The 18,207-nt window shown below is 36.5% G+C and overlaps 1 protein-coding gene across 4 annotated transcripts; it reads left to right on the top strand.

Annotated features, from left to right (window-relative positions):
* The first annotated feature begins 214 nt into the window (after window positions 1–214).
* On the top strand, window positions 215–17,610 carry MYNN (myoneurin). 4 transcript variants are annotated; one of them, XR_014245178.1, is made up of 9 exons: window positions 219–1,183; window positions 2,076–2,372; window positions 7,166–7,956; window positions 8,674–8,833; window positions 10,652–10,830; window positions 11,724–11,807; window positions 12,866–12,952; window positions 14,734–15,054; window positions 16,689–17,610. XR_014245178.1 is itself a non-coding variant. In XM_082394010.1 (8 exons), exons 1-8 carry the CDS (start codon window positions 966–968, stop codon window positions 14,994–14,996), a joined length of 2,073 nt encoding a protein of 690 aa, XP_082250136.1. In that variant the 5' UTR covers window positions 215–965; the 3' UTR covers window positions 14,997–17,610. The 4 variants fall into 4 exon arrangements, 3 of the variants coding, with proteins under 3 accessions (XP_082250136.1, XP_082250137.1, XP_082250135.1); XM_082394010.1 differs by having other exon boundaries at window positions 215–1,183; window positions 14,740–17,610; XM_082394009.1 differs by having other exon boundaries at window positions 14,734–17,610.
* Window positions 17,611–18,207: the final 597 nt, after the last annotated feature.

The raw sequence follows: 18,207 nt of genomic DNA, 5'->3' as shown, positions 1-18,207 counted from the left end.
TTTCCTGTGGTCCTGACACAACTTTTTTTTTTTTAATTGCAGTATAGTTGCTTTACAATGTTTTGTTAGATTCTGCAGTACAACGAAGTGAAATCAGCTACATGAATCAGGATATATACATATATTCTCCCCATCCCTTGGACCTCCCTCCCACCCCACCCCCCAATCCCACCCATCTAGGTCATCACAGAGCACCGAGCTGAGCTCCCTGTGCCACAACTTTTAACAAGAAAAAATGTTGACATTTTGGTTTTCTTAGATTATATTGTCCGCGGGTAGTATGAAAGAATTCACCCTAACATATCAGCACGACTTATCTTACCGTTTCTGCGTCTTTTTATATTACGCAGATAACTGGCACCCCTTTCCCTCACTGCACAAAATCTGAATACGATGTAAATAATTGTATTAAAAATTTTCTAGTCCAGACGCAGAAGAACCCTTTCCGGTACAAAGCCCACCTTTCCCCACGCGCATGCCCAGTGTACCCTACTGCTTTGCTCCGCTTTCATACAGCTCAGACTTCAATCACCACGTAAGGGTATCCTGGAAACTGGGCTCCAGTTGGCTGATGCAAACAAGACTCGTGGGTTCCCGAGAGCTTTCGGGTACGTAAACTAAAAAGGGGTGATCAGTTTCAGCTCAAAAATTCCCATGGCCCAGAGCCCGAGTACACAAAGCAGCTGTTCCTACTCGTGGGGCCTCAAGGAAGGGGAGGATGATGGGAGAAGACGAGCAACTAACTACAAGCCCCAGCACGCAATGCGCCATTTGGCTCCTGGAAAGAGGCCCGCGGTGCAGCGCGGTTCAGTGCGGTTCAGTCTCGGCCCTGAATGCGGGCCGAGCGCGAGATGCCGACTGTCCTCCAACCAGAATGCTCAGAATGAGGAAGACAGGCGTGGCGCTGTGAGCGAGCCCTTAGATCTCGTATCCAGGACTCTCCCTGTTTCTCCCTAGCTCCTGGCATGCTAGGTAGCGGTGTCTCTGTACGCCAGACTATTCCCCACAGGCCGGCATCGGGCCTCCGAGGTCCTAGAGCCTACGGGGTTGCCACGGAATGCCCGGAGCCGGATGTGACGTCGCCGTGGAGGAAGAAGGGAGAGGTGGAGCGTGGCGCGGTGACGTCCTTCCAAGATGGCGGAGAGAGAGTGAGGAAACTGTGTTCCCCTTTGGATTGCTATAGGTGAGTTCTGTCTTCGCCCTCAGCCTGCTGTCCCCGCTCTCTCTCGACCCTGGGACATTGGAGGGCAGGCTCCTTGGAGTTCGCGCTCAGGTCGGAGTGAAGGTGTTAGTGTGGAAAGCTTGGGCGAGGCAGCCCCGGTGTTGGCCTTGGCCACAACCTCTGCTGTGGGAATTCGCGGGAGTGGGAGCTCGGCGAAGGGCAGGGAGGCGGAAGCCAGGGGAGACCGGCTTTCGCAGTCACTCTCCGATGCCACCTCGAGTGGAGGCGGGGTAGGGAGGGGTGTGGCCTCCTGGGGCGAGTGACCTAACCTTTGACAACTCTTGGCCCTGCTCGTTCTCCGCCCCCTGGGCGCCCACCTTGCGTTTGAAGCCACTGTGCTCCGAGGAAGCTAACAGGTTTCAGTGATTTGAGAGTTTTACATTTGATCTTAGCCAAAAGGCCGAGAAGCGATTGGGAGCAGTTTTAAAGAACTCATACCGTGTCCTTTCTCCCTTTGTCCCAAGAAATCATTTCTTAGTGGTTTGTTAATTTTTTTTCGTAATATACGTGTGCCTACTGAGCTTCAAAGTCTGAAGGTTCAACTGATGCAAAAGCGTGAAATTTTGCGGTGCTTTTTTTTTTCCACTTTGTGGAAAATGTTTTCGCACATCGCCATTTATTGACGTGTCCAAAGGATTGTGTTAGTTTACCAAGCTGAAATAAAAGCTAGAAAGGCATTTATCCCTTCGGCAGTTTTATTCATATCTGTTTGATAAGAATTTTCTGGAGATATAAAATGAGAACAGACTTTATTTTATTTCATGTTCTGTGTCTCTTCACTCACCAATTGCTTGGGTGCAAAGTTTGATGAAAATTTAGGGTTACTGATTTACTATTTCTTTTTGTTTTTTAGAACAAGGGTAAAATTCGATTCTGATATCAAAATGCAGTATTCGCACCACTGTGAGCACCTTTTAGAGAGACTGAACAAACAACGGGAAGCAGGTTTTCTTTGTGACTGCACCATAGTAATCGGGGAATTCCAGTTTAAAGCTCATAGGAATGTGCTTGCCTCGTTTAGTGAGTATTTTGGTGCGATCTACAGAAGCACTTCAGAGAACAATGTCTTTCTTGATCAGAGTCAGGTGAAGGCTGATGGATTTCAGAAACTGTTGGAATTTATATACACAGGAACTCTGAATCTTGACAGGTAAGGTACACATTTTATTTCCACTTACAAAAGCTGCTCAATAGTCTTTAGAGCTAAAGCAGATTAGTTTTTTTCCATTTAGTCCCTGAACTCTGAGTCTTCAAATATTGATGTGCACAGTGTTGTTTTTAATAAAGAAGTCAGTGTCTCTGATTTGAGATAAACAGACCACATTTCATAAGCACAAAAAGTACAGATGTTAATACGATTAAAGCATGGTTTTTGACACATTTGATTTATCTACTGCAACAAAGCCTGTGATTTCAGTTATGTAAAGTTAAAGATCAAAATATGATGAATTTTAATTGAATTCCAATTTCCCCTTGCTTTTTGGTCTTTATGTTCCTCTGGTCTTCTCTATCACTCTCTATCCCCTACCTCTTAAGGTGTTTGGGGTGGGGAGGCATAGATGGAGAAAGAAGGAAGAATCTCTGTGTGCCTTTAATAGTGCTCCCATTTCCAGCTATAAATAGCAACCTGCAGGACCTCTTCCTGATCTTGATTCGGGAAAATATCTTCATTGGCGTGTTAATGGCCATGACTCCTGTTGCCTGGTAGAACTATCTGTGCTAATGCTTAAGTCTGGTCTAAGATGCTAGGATGCTTCTCTGAGATGCTTAATGCTGTCACTGCACTGACAAGAAGTAGGTTCTGAGGAATCTGATAATGCAGGCATTTTGTGTCTTTCATATGTGGTGAACTGTATAATTAGATTAATACTAATACGTTTACTCATTGTTGGGCAAAAGGTGGTGGGGATAAAAGGAAAGAGAAACCAATCAACTTACTCCTGTCTTCTTTTCTCCGTCTTTTATGAAAGTGTAAACATGAATAGATCATCATCTGACATAGAAAGATTATGGGCTTTAGAATTAGATCTTGCCTGTCAAGTCACCATGTCTCTGAGCAAGATATAGCCTCTCTGGGCCTCAGTTTCTCCATTTGTAAAAATGAGATGATAATAATTACATTGGTTGTTACTGTGAAGATTTAGGATTTACTACCTCCCAATGAACATTACTTTCCTTCCTTTATTTCCTCTTCTCTATCCTACTCTACAAGCCCATTAATTCCGCATTTATTGGAGAAAAATTAGGGAAAAAACAAAAAAGAAAACACCTGAAATTCTGCCACCCACTGATAACCACTCTTAACACTTCGGTAAATATTCTTTCATTGTTTTCCAGATGATCTCTATAGATATATGCATGTACACATTAAGCAAAGTTCTTCCCTCTCTTTACACTGCAGCTTATCGTGGAAATATACTTCTTGAAAAGCTGGAATTAGGATGTTCCTTAATCCTATTGAAAAGGAAACATTCATGCTCTTTGGAATTGCTTTTAAATTTTGATGTAATGAAATTTTTGAGTCAGTTCTGTGTGAGTTGATTAAAGGAACAAAGCAGTGTCATAGATGAATGTCATATGATGTTATTTAAATTTACTGAATATTTGGCTATACAAGTACCTCTGATCTAAAAATTTAGAATACATAATATAAAATAATCACAAAACCAGTGAATTTTGGTTGATCTTCAATTTAGTGGTTTCCTTTTCTCAAATAACTTTGCCAAAAATCTTGAACTGATGGGAACACAATGAAGAGTGCCTTACTTTGAGCCTTCATGCAAAAAACCAGTGTGAAGAAGAGCCAGATGTTTGGCTCAATCTTTTTTTTTTTTTTTTTTTTTGATGTGGACCATTTTTAATGTCTTTATTGAATTTGTTACAGCATTGCTTCTGTTTTATGTTTTGGTTTTTTGGCCCCGAGGCACGTGGGATCTTAGCTCCCCGACCAGGAATTGAACCCACACACCCTGCGTTAGAAGGTGAAGTCTTAACCACTGGACTGCCAAGGAAGTCCCTGGCTCAGTCTTTTTTGATACATATCTTTCCTGGGGAGATGGGGAGCCAATTGTTTGAGCCCAGACACAAATGCAAGAGAAGACATATACCAAAACTAGAAAGTCTGTACAACTTAGTGATTAAGAAAACAGAATAATAAAGAATTAAGTGGACTCAGGAGCTAGATTACCTTGGTCAAATCTTAGTTCTAACACTCTGTGATCTTGGGCAAGTTACTTAACTTCTTTGGGCCTCTGATCCTTCATTTGTATGTAAAATGGGGATTATAATTACTCATATAAAGCAGTTAGCCATATACCTGGCAATATGTAATTAAATGACTTTCAGTGACTATTCAAAAAGTGAAAGCAAGTTTGCAGGCACTTTAACTTCATGCTTATAAACAAAAGCAGATCAGTTATTGACATAAACAAATGCTGATTCTCTTAATTGTAACAGATTATAGGCTATCTGTGAAATAAATAATTTGTATGAATTACTGTTTCAGTACTGAACAGTTAGTGTGCGACTCAGTACTAGTTTGTATTGGTCTTAAAGGCTATCCCACCTTGTTGGTGATTCATTTTATGAAGCACTAAGCACAATTATAATTTGAGACCTAAGTATAATAAGTGATGGAGTAAATTTGGTTTTCATTCTAATAGGGACTCTCATTTATTGTATTTTAATAATAGACTGTGTAGCAGAATCAATAAAAATGCTTAAGAAACGTAATGTTTTTAGAGAGTGACAGTGCTGTATACATGCAAAAAGCATTTTGTATGGAAGATGAATAAGATTGTATTTATGTTTGGGGCATTCATGCTATATCTTTGCAAACAGGGAGTTAACTTGATTACAAAGATCGTTCGTTATTTGCTCCAGAATTATAGCCAAAGGCCATAAGAAAAGACTATTTTAAGTATTGTTTTCTTAGCTAAGGGAGTCAGTTTACAAACAGATTATTTTCCAAAAGTTTATTTGTAGTATGTTTAGGAACTTGGCATGGATTTTCCCAGAGAATAAAATGTTCACTAAAAGTGGTGATTAGGTTTCCAAACTAGCCTATAAATCTACTTAATTTTTCTGAGGAATTAAATTATATCTGGGGAAAATGACAAGTAGGAAGGTTACTTGAGGGTGTGTGTGTGTGTATGTATGTATGTATGTGTATGTTTATGTATGTATCCATCATCAGATAATTAAAAGGGCATATTTTTTAGTGTTAATACCAACTCAGCTCTCTGACTTTACAGCTAAGAAAACTGAAGCACCCAAAGATGCTGATTTATTCTAATTAATTCAGCTAGTAATCCAGAGCCATTGCTAGCGTAATTGAACAGCCAGCCTTTCACTACATTGTAAACTTCTGGAGGGCAGAGACTATTTGGTATTTCTTAATATCGCTCTCAGTACCACACATGGTAAATGCTCAGTAAATTTTTTTTTTTTTTTGCTTTTTCTTTTCTTTTTTTTGCTTTTCACATTTTATTCAGTACATATAACAATACATATTAAAAGATTTAACAATAAGGAGATTTTTAATTTTTTGCTTTTATAAATTGTTTTTCTTTTCTTATTTTTTAAAAAAGTAAGCTGCAGGCTTTGGCTTGGAAAACACCAGGGGAGTCGGGGGCAGAAACCTGAGGCTGCCGCCCCTTATCTGCCTTCGCGGTACTGTCCGCTTCCCCCAGCTCCTCCCTGACCCCGTGAGCCAGGCCTCAGACCTCCCAGCTAACCGCTTCCCATGAGCCACCACTCTGATGTCAGCCTATAACCAAAGGAGCTGGGGGTCTGGGCCTGGTGACCAACCCTTCGCCACCCACTCAGTCAGGGTGCTCCCCACCTGCAGGCAGGAGGCAACACCCTATCTGCTACCATCAGCCCCTTCCAGAGCCCACTGCCCCACCGCTCCCTGTCTAGCCCAGCCATATGCAGCTCTGCCCCATCTGGGGATGCTCTGCTCAGAGGTGGGCTGGCAGGGCCACCCCAACCTCCCTGGTAGGCAAAGACTCTGGAAACCTCTGGGGTCCTGTGTTCGGCCATGTGATCCCAGGGGTGCACATGGGCCCCTTGGGTATCTGAACAGAAGGCCATGGGAGGGAGGGCCGCACCCCTGCAGTCCCGCTCTGCTGGTCTAATGGGCAGCTGCCCACCCTACCCCACCCCACACTGCGGGCTCCTGAGTCGGCAGATTAAGCATTTTATAAAGTGAAATGCTCAGTAAATATTGATTGGAATGTTGAACATTAATCTTTTCTACATAACTCTAACATGACAAACTCTCCAGCTAATTTGGGTTGGGGATCACACACAAAAAAGCTGGGAAGGTTGCTAGAGAGAGCTTAGTGCATTCTAAAACCCTGTTCTTCCAAATGTGATCCATGGACCATCAGCATTGGCATCACCAGGGCATACGTTAGAAATGCAGATGCTCAGGCCCCAAAGCAGACCTACTGAATCAATCTACATTTAACAAATCCCTGGGTGATTCACATGCACAGGAAAGTCTGAGAAGTGCAGTTGAAGTCCCTCACAGGGGAGCAGAGGAAGATAATAATTTCTTTAGACTCTTCTTGTTGCCAGTCCAGAAAAGTTGCTTGGTATCTGAAGAGGCCTCAGGAGAAATGGGAAGAGGCAGTAAGTTGCTAACAGCCACTTTTATGTTCCAACTGTTTTCTTAACACGTAGAAATTTTAACATTTTGTTTTTCCATGGTTGTACATATGAATAATCCATTACTTTTCATCTTTTCAAGTTCTGTAAAACTGGAGATTTTTGCCTAAACATTCTGAGTGAATAAATTTTTTATAAATTTGTTCTCTTAGGCCTTTTGTATCATTCTACTTCATTAGGTCTTTAAAAGACAGAAATACTTGTGTAGCTCTGTTTCAAAACGTGTTTTCTTTGATCAGAACATTGTCATTTAGCCTTGTTTCCTTACAGTTGGAATGTTAAAGAAATCCATCAGGCTGCTGACTATCTCAAAGTGGAAGAGGTGGTCACTAAATGTAAAATAAAGATGGAAGATTTTGCTTTTATTGCTAATCCCTCTTCTACAGAGATATCTAGTATTACCGGAAACATTGAATTGAATCAACAGACTTGTCTCCTTACTCTACGAGATTATAACAGTCGGGAGAAATCAGAAGGGTCTACAGATTTAGTTCAGGCAAATCCTAAACAAGGGGCTTTAGCAAAGAAGTCATCTCAAACTAAAAAGAAGAAGAAGCCCTTCAACTCCCAGAAAACAGGGCAGAATAAAACAGTGCAATATCCCAGTGACATTTTAGAGAATGCATCTGTTGAAGTATATCTAGATGCAAATAAATTGTCCACGCCTGTAATAGAACAAGTTGCACAAAGAAATAATTCAGAACTTGAGTTGACATCCGTTGTGGAAAATACTTTTCCAGCACAAGATATCGTGCAAACTGTTACAGTGAAACGGAAACGTGGAAAATCACAGCCAAACTGTGCTCTGAAAGAACACTCTATGTCTAATATAGCCAGTGTCAAGAACTCTTACGAGCTGGAGAGCTCCGGGGAAGAGCTGGATCAGAGGTATTCCAAGGCCAAACCAATGTGTAACACGTGTGGGAAAGTGTTTTCAGAAGCCAGCAGCTTGCGAAGGCACATGAGAATACATAAAGGAGTCAAACCTTATGTCTGCCACTTGTGTGGAAAGGCATTTACCCAATGTAACCAGCTGAAAACGCACGTAAGAACTCATACAGGTAAGAGTGGTTCGTGGAAAGTATAATTGTTTTTATATTGTGACTGAAATAATATTTTTATAAACATATTAACATACATTGTTGACTGTTTGTGACCAAATTTGGTATGTACTTGTATTCATAAAAGTATTGAGCATGTTAGACTTGAAAATGTCTTTGTAATTGTGACCAAGTATTTAATGGCTATTTGTTTTGTTGTAACTGATACTCTGAAGTCCCAGTGTGTGAATTCTTTAAACCATTTTCCCTCACAAAATAAGCATAAATTTAGTTCTACCTTGCTAAATATTTAACAGACAATATATTAAAACTGATAAGAAGTAATTACAACTCAGGCTGATTCTCAGATTTTACCAACACATCTCACCACCTGCTTCTTTGTCGAACTTCTGAACATAAATTATATATACATTCCTTCCTCAGCCTCTATATTTACCTTTATTGGTACACTTAGATTTGTGCTTTTTAAGATGCATTATGTATTTCTCTCATTGATCACTTTTCACTATTATGCACTAAGAAACACTAATTTCTTTTAACTCTACTGGTGGTTTCAGTAATCAATCTGGAAAAATATCCTATTTGCTTTTTTACTTCTAGAGTTAATATTTTCTGAATACTGAAACTAGTACTGTTGATGAACTCTTTTGAAAGCTTGTATGGCTTAAGCAACTAAAACAATATTTCCTTCTAAATATAAATTTTATTTACTTTTAGGTGAGAAGCCATACAAATGTGAATTGTGTGATAAAGGATTTGCTCAGAAATGCCAGCTAGTCTTCCATAGTCGCATGCATCATGGTGAGGAAAAACCCTATAAATGTGATGTATGCAATTTACAATTTGCAACTTCTAGCAATCTCAAGATTCATGCAAGGTAAAAATAAAAACAAAAAAAACAGATGTTTGATCTTTGAGTCTGTCATTCACTATAGCCTTAAATAGACTATTGTATGAGAATTCAGGACAGTAGAGTTCTAATTGTGGTACCACCACACAGTATTCTCAGCACAGTGAAGGAACCGCAAGGGAGCCATGGTGCCTGGAGAGGAATAAGTGAGGGAGGGAAATAAGATCCGAGTGGTGTTAGGGTGTCCAGATGGTGAAGGTTTTGTAGGTCATTATGAAGCTTTTACTCTTGAGAATGAGAAGTAAGTGATGTGATCTTGCTTGCATGGTAAGAGGATCACTATGCATGCTATGTTAAGCAAAAGATTGTAGGACTGCAAGAGTGGAAGCAAAGTTACCAGTTAGGAAGCTATAGATAAAACCCAAGTGAGAGTGACAGTGGTTCAGGTCAGAGAGAGAGCAGTGGAAGAGATAAGTGGTAGTCAGATTCTGGACGTATTTTAAAGGTACAACAAACAGAATTTGCTGCACATTGGATGTGGGGTATGAAAGAAAAAAAGAAGAGTAGAATTAAAAATGATTCTCAAGTTTTGAGCCTGAGCATCTGAAAAGATAGAATTACCATTAACTGAAGTGGAGATTTGTGGATAAAGCAGTTTATGTAGGAGTAGAGTTCTGATCATGTTAAATTTGAGATGACTATTAGACATCTGAATGGAAACGTGCATTAGATAGTTGGTTATCTAAGTCTGGAAGTCAGGGGACTGGTTTGAGTAGATAGTATTTAAAGTCATAACATTAGATGAGGTCACCAAGAGAATGAAGATGGATAAAAAAGATCAAAGGATGGAGTCATAAGGCGCACTAACTAAGAGTTCTGGGAGATGGGCAAGTCATTATAAGTGACTAGGAAGGAACAACCAATATAGGGGCAAACCAGAAGATTGGGCTGTCTTGGAATCCAGGTGGAGGAAATGATTTCAGAGGGAGTAATCATTGTGTCAAATTCTGATGATAGGGAGATTTAAGAGTGAGAATTGACTATTGGATTTGGCAAAGTGAGAGGTTAGCAGTGGTTTTGACAAAAGCAGTGTTAGCAGAGGCTAGTAGAGAAGAAATGAAAGTAGAACCATTGGAGACTCAAGATTTTACTAAAGGGGAACAGAAAATAGAGGAGCAAGTAAGGTCAGGGGTCTTTTTTTTTTTTTTAAGATGGGAGATGTATCAGTATATTTGTATGCTACGATCCAAAGGGGTGGTGAAACTAGATGATATAGGATGGAGGAAACTGCAAGAGTCATCATTGAGTAGGCAAGGAGGATAGTATCTTAAGTATATAAACTGGAGTAGTTGGATTCAGAAGAACTGTCATTCTCATATTAGAGTTAAGAAAAGCAAACTCTATAGATACAGATGCCTATAGGTGGAGATTTGTGTGGTAGAAATTTACTTCTGATTGCTTAAATTTTTCTCAGTGAAACAGGAAGCAAGGACATCAGCTGAGAGTGAGGATAGGTGAGGAGGTGCTGAAGGTTTGAGGAAAGAGTTTTGAAGAGTGAGTGAATGGACAGACAAAAATAATTGCCTGCAGTATTATGGGCACACTTGACTACCACATAAGGCTGATGGCAAAACTTTGCACTAATCTCAGAACTAATGTTTTGAAAACCAAAACATTTATTCTTGACAGTATACATTGAAAACTTGATTTTAAACACATACTGTTGATCTGTTAAGATGAAATGAGATACTGCATGAAGAATTGTATGAAAAATGTTTGCTGTGTGGCGTGATCCTCAGATTGTTTTACTTGCCAACATGTATCTTTATATTTATTTACTAATAGGAAGCATAGTGGAGAGAAGCCATATGTATGTGATAGGTGCGGACAGCGATTTGCCCAAGCCAGCACATTGACCTATCATGTTCGAAGGCATACGGGAGAAAAGCCTTATGTGTGTGACACCTGTGGGAAGGCATTTGCTGTCTCTAGTTCTCTTATTACTCATTCTCGAAAACATACCGGTAAGAATTTGACACAGAGATGGCTTAAAATAAGGAAAGTTGTAAATAAAAGAAAAAGGGAAATTGAGCCTTTACAAAAAGTAGGTTACAGGCTTCGTAGTTATATATCTGTTGTGTCTGTGCTTCTTGAAGCTTTTTGTGTTTCTGATTTTCACATAAATATTAGATATAAAAGCAGACTTATTTTCTAGAATAATACACAGTGGGTGAAATTTTTTTATCATGTAACTTATATACATTAAAATCAGATAATTTTGAAAATATATAAACTTGAGTTAATAAGACATTTTTTATGACCTTAGAAGAACTCTTTAGGGTCTTGAAGCTTCATTTCCCTTGGATAAAACTGTAAAGTTAAGGGGTTGGGGTGAGTTTGGGTAGAACGTTGATTTAATAACTTCTTAGGACTTTTTCTACACAGACATTGTAAGATTTGCAAATTAAATAGATACTTCAAACCCAAAGTATCAATTTTGAAGCAAAACCTGTTGTTCAAAAATTTTCATTTTTTTGTAGGGTAATTTTTTAATAGATCTTTCCTAAATGATTTTATTCCCCTTTAATAATCTTATAGACAGCAAAAATTGAAATATGGATTGATGAATTTTCATGTTTTTAATTATATAAAAATCAGACTTCTTGCCCACCTCTAGTCTACTAGAAGGATATTCGGAGAAAGTTTTATTATATGAAAAGCATCAGGTTACATGAACAGCGTAAAGTAATTACTAATGTTCATTTAAGTTGGATCACACTGAAAATACCTCTAAAATACAATACAAAGAGGTTTTAATTTAAATAATATTTTAGAACAGCTTACTTTAGATTATTGTAATTGATAAATATTATATTGGTATAGTACACCACTTCGCTATCTTTTATTTTCCATCTAGGTGAAAAACCATACATATGTGGTATTTGTGGGAAAAGTTTTATTTCCTCAGGAGAGCTCAACAAACACTTTCGATCCCATACAGGTCTGTGTTTAGGGAGAACGTATTATTTTTTGTTCTCTCTAATTTCTTTTTATGTAAACCTTGACTTTAAACCATTATGGACTATATGGTATCTAATCATACTCTAACTGTAGCTGTATTTTAATGTATGAATATCAACTTTTTATTTGTTTATTTTTGGTTTTTTAGTTGTTTGGATTATGGATTAAATTTGGTCAAGAATTGTGTAGATTTTCTAAGAAGTGTGCCAGATAATCAATGGTTTTTAAATGATTTGGATAAAATTACACAGATAATACCAAAAAATGAAAAGGAATCGATAATACCAAGATAATATCAGATTTTCTTATTAAACAATGTTCAGTATGCACGTTTTAGGAATATATTTTAATATTGACATGGTTATTGTAAAAGGTAGTATATAAGTAGTATGAAGAAAATATGAAATACACAAAAATTTTTAAAACAAAGGAGAACACCACTTTGAAAATGTACTGTTCTTTTTCTTTCTAATAGTTATTTCTTGTAATTCCTATCTAGTATAGTGTGAGCACCTAGTAAACAGTTAATAAGTTTATTGGCAACTTCTATATCCTCATGTTCCTTACTTTGCATTATAAAGCAATGAACAGTTCTTATTTCAGAAGAATTATAATTTTGTAGTATTTTTATTCTGTGAGTATTTTTAAAGGATTTTCTAATTTATAAGCTACCTGAGAGCAGAAACCATAATTACGCATTTTTCCCCCAGCTACATCTCTTAGCCAGAGTCTGGCATATAATTGGCACTCACTAAATGTCTGATAGAAATAAAAAAGTAAGTTTTTTTTAGTTTGAAGGTTCTGTTAGTGAAAATGCTCGATTTTTCCTTGAAATAGGGACGCTTTGTATTATAAAGGAAAGGAGTGCCTATGTGTATAGAAGTTTTCATTTCACTATATTAGAACCAAGAGATTAAAATGGTAATTTGAAACTAAATTTAAACAATATAATGTTTGCATTGTGTTCGTGAACATTGATATTTTTGCCTTAGCAGCTTCTGAAATACTGAGATTTTAATTTTTTAACTTGTTTTTCAGGAGAAAGACCATTTATCTGCGAATTATGTGGAAATTCTTACACAGATATTAAAAATTTAAAGAAGCACAAAACAAAAGTCCATTCTGGTAAATGCTTCTGTTTTTTAAAAATTTGGTGCTCTCATATTTGTACTATTCCTTAAAATGTTGAGATACACAGTGTAACAGTTTAAATTAGATATATATTTTTAAAAACTAGGTGCACACATATGAGGAAGGTAGCTTTATAATGTTCAGATGAGTTCACTCTGAATTTCTTTCCATATTGACCTTGTAATAAACATTGCTTGAAATACTTCCTCCTTTAAAAACCTGATATATGAATGTAAAGCAATTAAACTCCAATAAAGATGTTAATAAATAAATAAATTAATTAATTAAATAAAAACCTGATATATGAACAATTGCAAGAATGAGAGAATACATAAACAACTATATATCACTCTTTCCCATACTAGAATCTAGGTTAACTGGGGTTTACTGTAGTTATGCGAAGAAAGGAGCATCATGAACGCTAGTCCAAAAATGTATAAGAGGAAATAGGGAAACGGGTATCCCCAAATTGTTATGATGCATGAAATGGAAAGCCAGACTACAAAATTTTTAGTCTGTTATTTAAAATGAATCCTTGAGAAAGTTTCACTGTGCTTACCCTTCTGTCATGATTAGAAACAAAACACTAGTCTTCTTCACTGTGTAGAGATGATAGTAAGTCTTTGATAGTAAATATAAACATCATAAGGATTGAGGTAGTAATGTCTGAAAACTTCAGTGAGTCATTAATTCAACAGGCATTTATTAAATACCTCTAAAGTACACATAACTATGCAGGGTATATGAAGTTGTACAAGGCGTAGTCCTAGTCCTCGGAGAGCTTACAATCTGGTGTGGGAGACCAGAAATCTAAATAAATAACTGATTACAACACAAAATACAGGATATAATAGAGATGCAAGAATACTGAAGAAGAGATTAAGTCCTTCTGAGGTGAGTATTGGAAAGGCTTAATTCTAGGTAAACTGAAAGGTGGAGAAGAGTTCAAAGGGTGGAGATGGGAAAGGGAATGTTCATCCCAGGCAGAGAGAATATTGTGAAGAGAGTCATCGCAACAAGAGAGCGCAAGTTGTATTCTTGGCTGGCTGAACTGAAGAATAGTCTGGCAAAAACAATCATAACTTTAAAAAAGCAAATATGAAATTTTGTCTAACAAGGTTGGTGAGATTGAAATCATGTCAGTACTTTGAAGTGAGAAGAGCGTGGTAAAGCTAGTGGAAAATTTGAAGGGAAAAATGTTTCTTTAGTCAGTGGGGTAATTACTCCCTTGAGTAACACAGAATTTCTTCCTTCTGAAAATAAATGAAAGTGCCATACCTCCGAACTTGAACTCACAGAATAATATGAACTACTTATTAATACATTCAGTGAACAAACTGGGTACTTATTATGTGTGTAGCATTATAAGGTACTTTGAAGGAATTAGAGAAGTGTAATTAGACATTTACTTTGAAGGAATTTATAGTCTGTTGAGCATTCAAGGCACACCTAAGTAGAATGTTACATACCAGTAAGGTAGACAGATGTCACAAGGTGGTATATGAAAAACTGACAAATGAGTGATAAAGTAGATAGGAAACAGCTTACCCTGGTCCAGCACAATTAAGTCCATTTTTATAATGGTGCTTAAACCTAACCTTGAGGCCCATAATGGATTTGTATAGATAATGTGAAGGGCAAATCAGCAAAAAAGAAACTGTGACTAAAGGTGTGGGGCTGGAATGCAAGTTCTGGGGGTGGTAAATAGATTGAGTCTTCCTCATGGTTTTTGTTTTGTTTTTAAAGATGGTGAATTTTTTTCCCTTCCATTTCAGGTACAGATAAAATTCTAGATTCCAGTATAGAGGATCATCCCTTGAGTGAACAAGATTCCATACAAAAAAGTCCTTTATCAGAAACTTTGGATGTGAAGCCTTCTGATATGACTTTACCACTAACTCTTCCACTTGGGACTGAGGACCACCACATGCTTCTGCCTGTCACAGATAATCAGTCTCCTACATCAGATACATTGTTGAGGTCAACTGTGAACGGGTATTCAGAACCACAATTGATTTTTTTACAACAATTATACTGACTTTGTGAGGAATATGGAATTGCTAAATCGTCTCTGGTAGTAAACATAAACATCTCTGGTAAGGTGCATATATTCATATTAAATGAACCCTTCATTTGAGTTGTGGCCATTATTTTTCATTCACTGAAGTAAAAGCACCTGATGCTGCATCATAATTGTGCAATGCTTATTTTGATATTTGGCTTTTATGTCTACATTATACACACAGCTTTTAAAGGAATGAATTATACTACAGTAGCACTATTTGGGGTGGATAAGTTTTACTGTCTTTTAGAGCTGCCTTAATTCCATATTTATTTTCATTTTAGAATTGCCTTTCATTTACTGAAGCGGAATCTATCAGTTTATGATTCACTTATGACCTATGGGATGTGTTTATTTTCTTCCCCTCAAAATTTAAACAAAATCCATAATAGTATCAGCCCAAGAGTGGTGCTGTTACTAAGCCCCGTAGACCAGTACATAAACTATGGGGGAAAAAAATTTGTATCTCTCCCTAAGAAAATTTAGGTACTGAGTAAGGATTGTGCTATTTCTCTATTAATATAGTCCATTGGAGGTAATAACTTTTCTAATGAAACAAAAAGTGCTTCTCTTAAAAACTAGAAAACTATATATAAATTTTGTTCATTTAGAACTCAGTATTCTGGATAAAACCAATGGTCAGTACTTTCGATTTGAATTATCTGAGACTACATTTTCAAAATGAATTTTAAATAGATATTTGGTGTTTTTATCTTATTAAAGACAGTTTCAGATTTGATGCAGATTGTTTTAATAGGTTTCTAGATTACTGGAGATGAGGAAAATATACTGAGTTTTGAAAATTTTTGATAAGCCTCTCTTATATTCTTATGCACTTTTTAAAATATAAAATCCTAAAAAGAATTTTCTAAATAGAAACAATGCATAGTATAAAACACTTGTCTTCTGAACTTGATACATTATATTCATAAATAGTTAAGAAATTAACTTCAATTATAAGTGAACATTTGAGTTATCAGAAAGCCAGTTTATTAAATATTTTATACTTGAGTTTTCTGAAAGTTTCGAGTTTTAAATTTTTATAGATTAAACCACAACAGTTCATGGTGGTTGTAGTTTCACAGTAGTCCTTTTCCTTCCAAATGAACTGAGAAAATTCAGATTTATTCTGATATTTACTACCACTCTTCCCCCTCCCATTTTTCCCACATATTGATTTATTTCACTGCCTAATCTTTGGACAGTAAATTATCAGTTCCTCAAAGTCAGTTCCTATACTGCTGATCAAACACCATGGTGACATTATTTCTTATTTCTGCTGTGCATCATTTGTTTTCTGCTTTTAAACTACACCTGTAACAAAATTAATGTATTTTCTATTGGTATTGATTTCTTTAGTTGTATTTTCTCTGGGGTTCCTAGTCATAGGAACCAAGTAGAAGACTTAATAAAACTAAATTCTTCTAAACTGTACAGATCATCACCATTTTACAGCACATGCAGCATTTTTACAATAAATTGCCACCAGTGGGATTGACTTAATTAGAGTTTGAAATATTGCCTTTGTATAACATACATCAAATTTAGTATTTAATTTATCTAAGAAATCTAATTATGCATATGTATTAATTTAATATACTGGGTTTAAATACAATTTATAAAGTTATAAAAATGTTCAACTAATCTATTCTGGCTTAAATTCAATAGGAATTTATTGGAATGTGAAGAAATTAAAGAAAATTAAGACTCAGCCTTTTTAAGAAGTCTGCTGAAATGGAGAGGCTGTATTTAATTCACATCTTCATTAATCCAAGCATCTAATGAACAAAATTTCTTTTTAAAAACTGCTATAGTGATGTCATAATTCTGTAAGGGTAGTATTTACCAAATTTCCTCTAACATGATAATTAGCATTTGCCTTTACATAAATTAGCCTTTAAATTTATTATTTTTAGGATTATTGGATTGGAGTGACTAAAGTTGATTTATTGTCTTTTCTTCATCACATTATCTGCTTCTTAGCTAAAATAATTTTATTTTAAATTGACATGGCTTGACGCTCTTCCAGAATGACATGTAAAGAAAGCTTGAAGACTGAGTATCTTTGTCTTGTCATTCTTCTCATAATGCTGTATTATTCTTTATCATAATATGCATATATTTTAGTTGTATTTGCTATCATTGTAACACTCACAATTATCAGTTAAATTCATCTTTAAATATATTTGCTACAATGCAGTGTTTTGGGAAAGTTCTATTAATTATGTAAGTATTGCTAAGTTTTTTTAAAGTCTTTTTAGGATGCTGAACATCTTATTGAGAAATTATTTTCTAAATTAATTTTGTTTTGTATTTGTATTAGATTATTCTTTCTGTATCGTTAGATTTTAGGCTTTTTAAAAAACCATAGATTATATATAAATGATTTTTTGCTGGTATTTGTTTTATGTTTAATTTCATAGAATGATTTTGATAGACAGATCTTAGAAAATTGTTTTATTTTTTTCAAAAGAAAAGGTTCTGTCAGTTCTCTTGCAACAATAGTGTGTCACTTTTCTGTATGTTTCATTTCTACAGCAGTTGTGCAAATGAGAGTAGTTGAAATATGCTTTTATAAACACAATCTACATGTACTCATTTTTAAAAATATCCTAGAACAGTAACTGACATTTGATGCATATCAGAAACATAGTTTAAAAATAGTGGTGTCCAGGCCCCACCCCACCTTAGGCCCTCTGAATCAGACAATCTCCAGAACATGCTGAAAAGCTCCATAGGTGATCTTAATGCATACCAAACATTGAGAACTATTACCCTAAACTTTTCTTGCTGTTCTTCCTTTGGGCTCTTGATATGTGATATGTAGGCTCTATTTTTCTTTTTTATTTTGGCCACGCCCCGCAGCTTGCAGGGATCTTAGTTCCCCGACCAGGGATTGAACCCAGGCCCTCGGCAGTGAAAGTGCAGAGTCCTAACCACTGGACTGCCAGGGAAGTCTCTCTGTGGGCTCTTGATAAATGAAGCTCTTGATATAACTTTTCACTTTTTACTCAGAGATTTTGAGTCTTTAGAACTTGGTTAGAAATACCACCAAATAAAAAGAAATTGTACTTTAATGCAATTTCTGTAAATTCTACATTTTTACTCGTTATATATGAACAATACCGATATTTACTTATTGGAGCATTTCTTGAGACAGTGATATGGTCTACTCGTCTGTCCTCTA

This window comes from Balaenoptera borealis (genome assembly GCF_965194805.1).
Source record: "Balaenoptera borealis genome assembly, chromosome: 5".
NCBI classification, from domain to species: Eukaryota; Metazoa; Chordata; class Mammalia; order Artiodactyla; family Balaenopteridae; genus Balaenoptera; species Balaenoptera borealis.
Note: the sequence above shows the minus strand (reverse complement) of the source record. Positions and strands in the feature narration are given on the sequence as shown.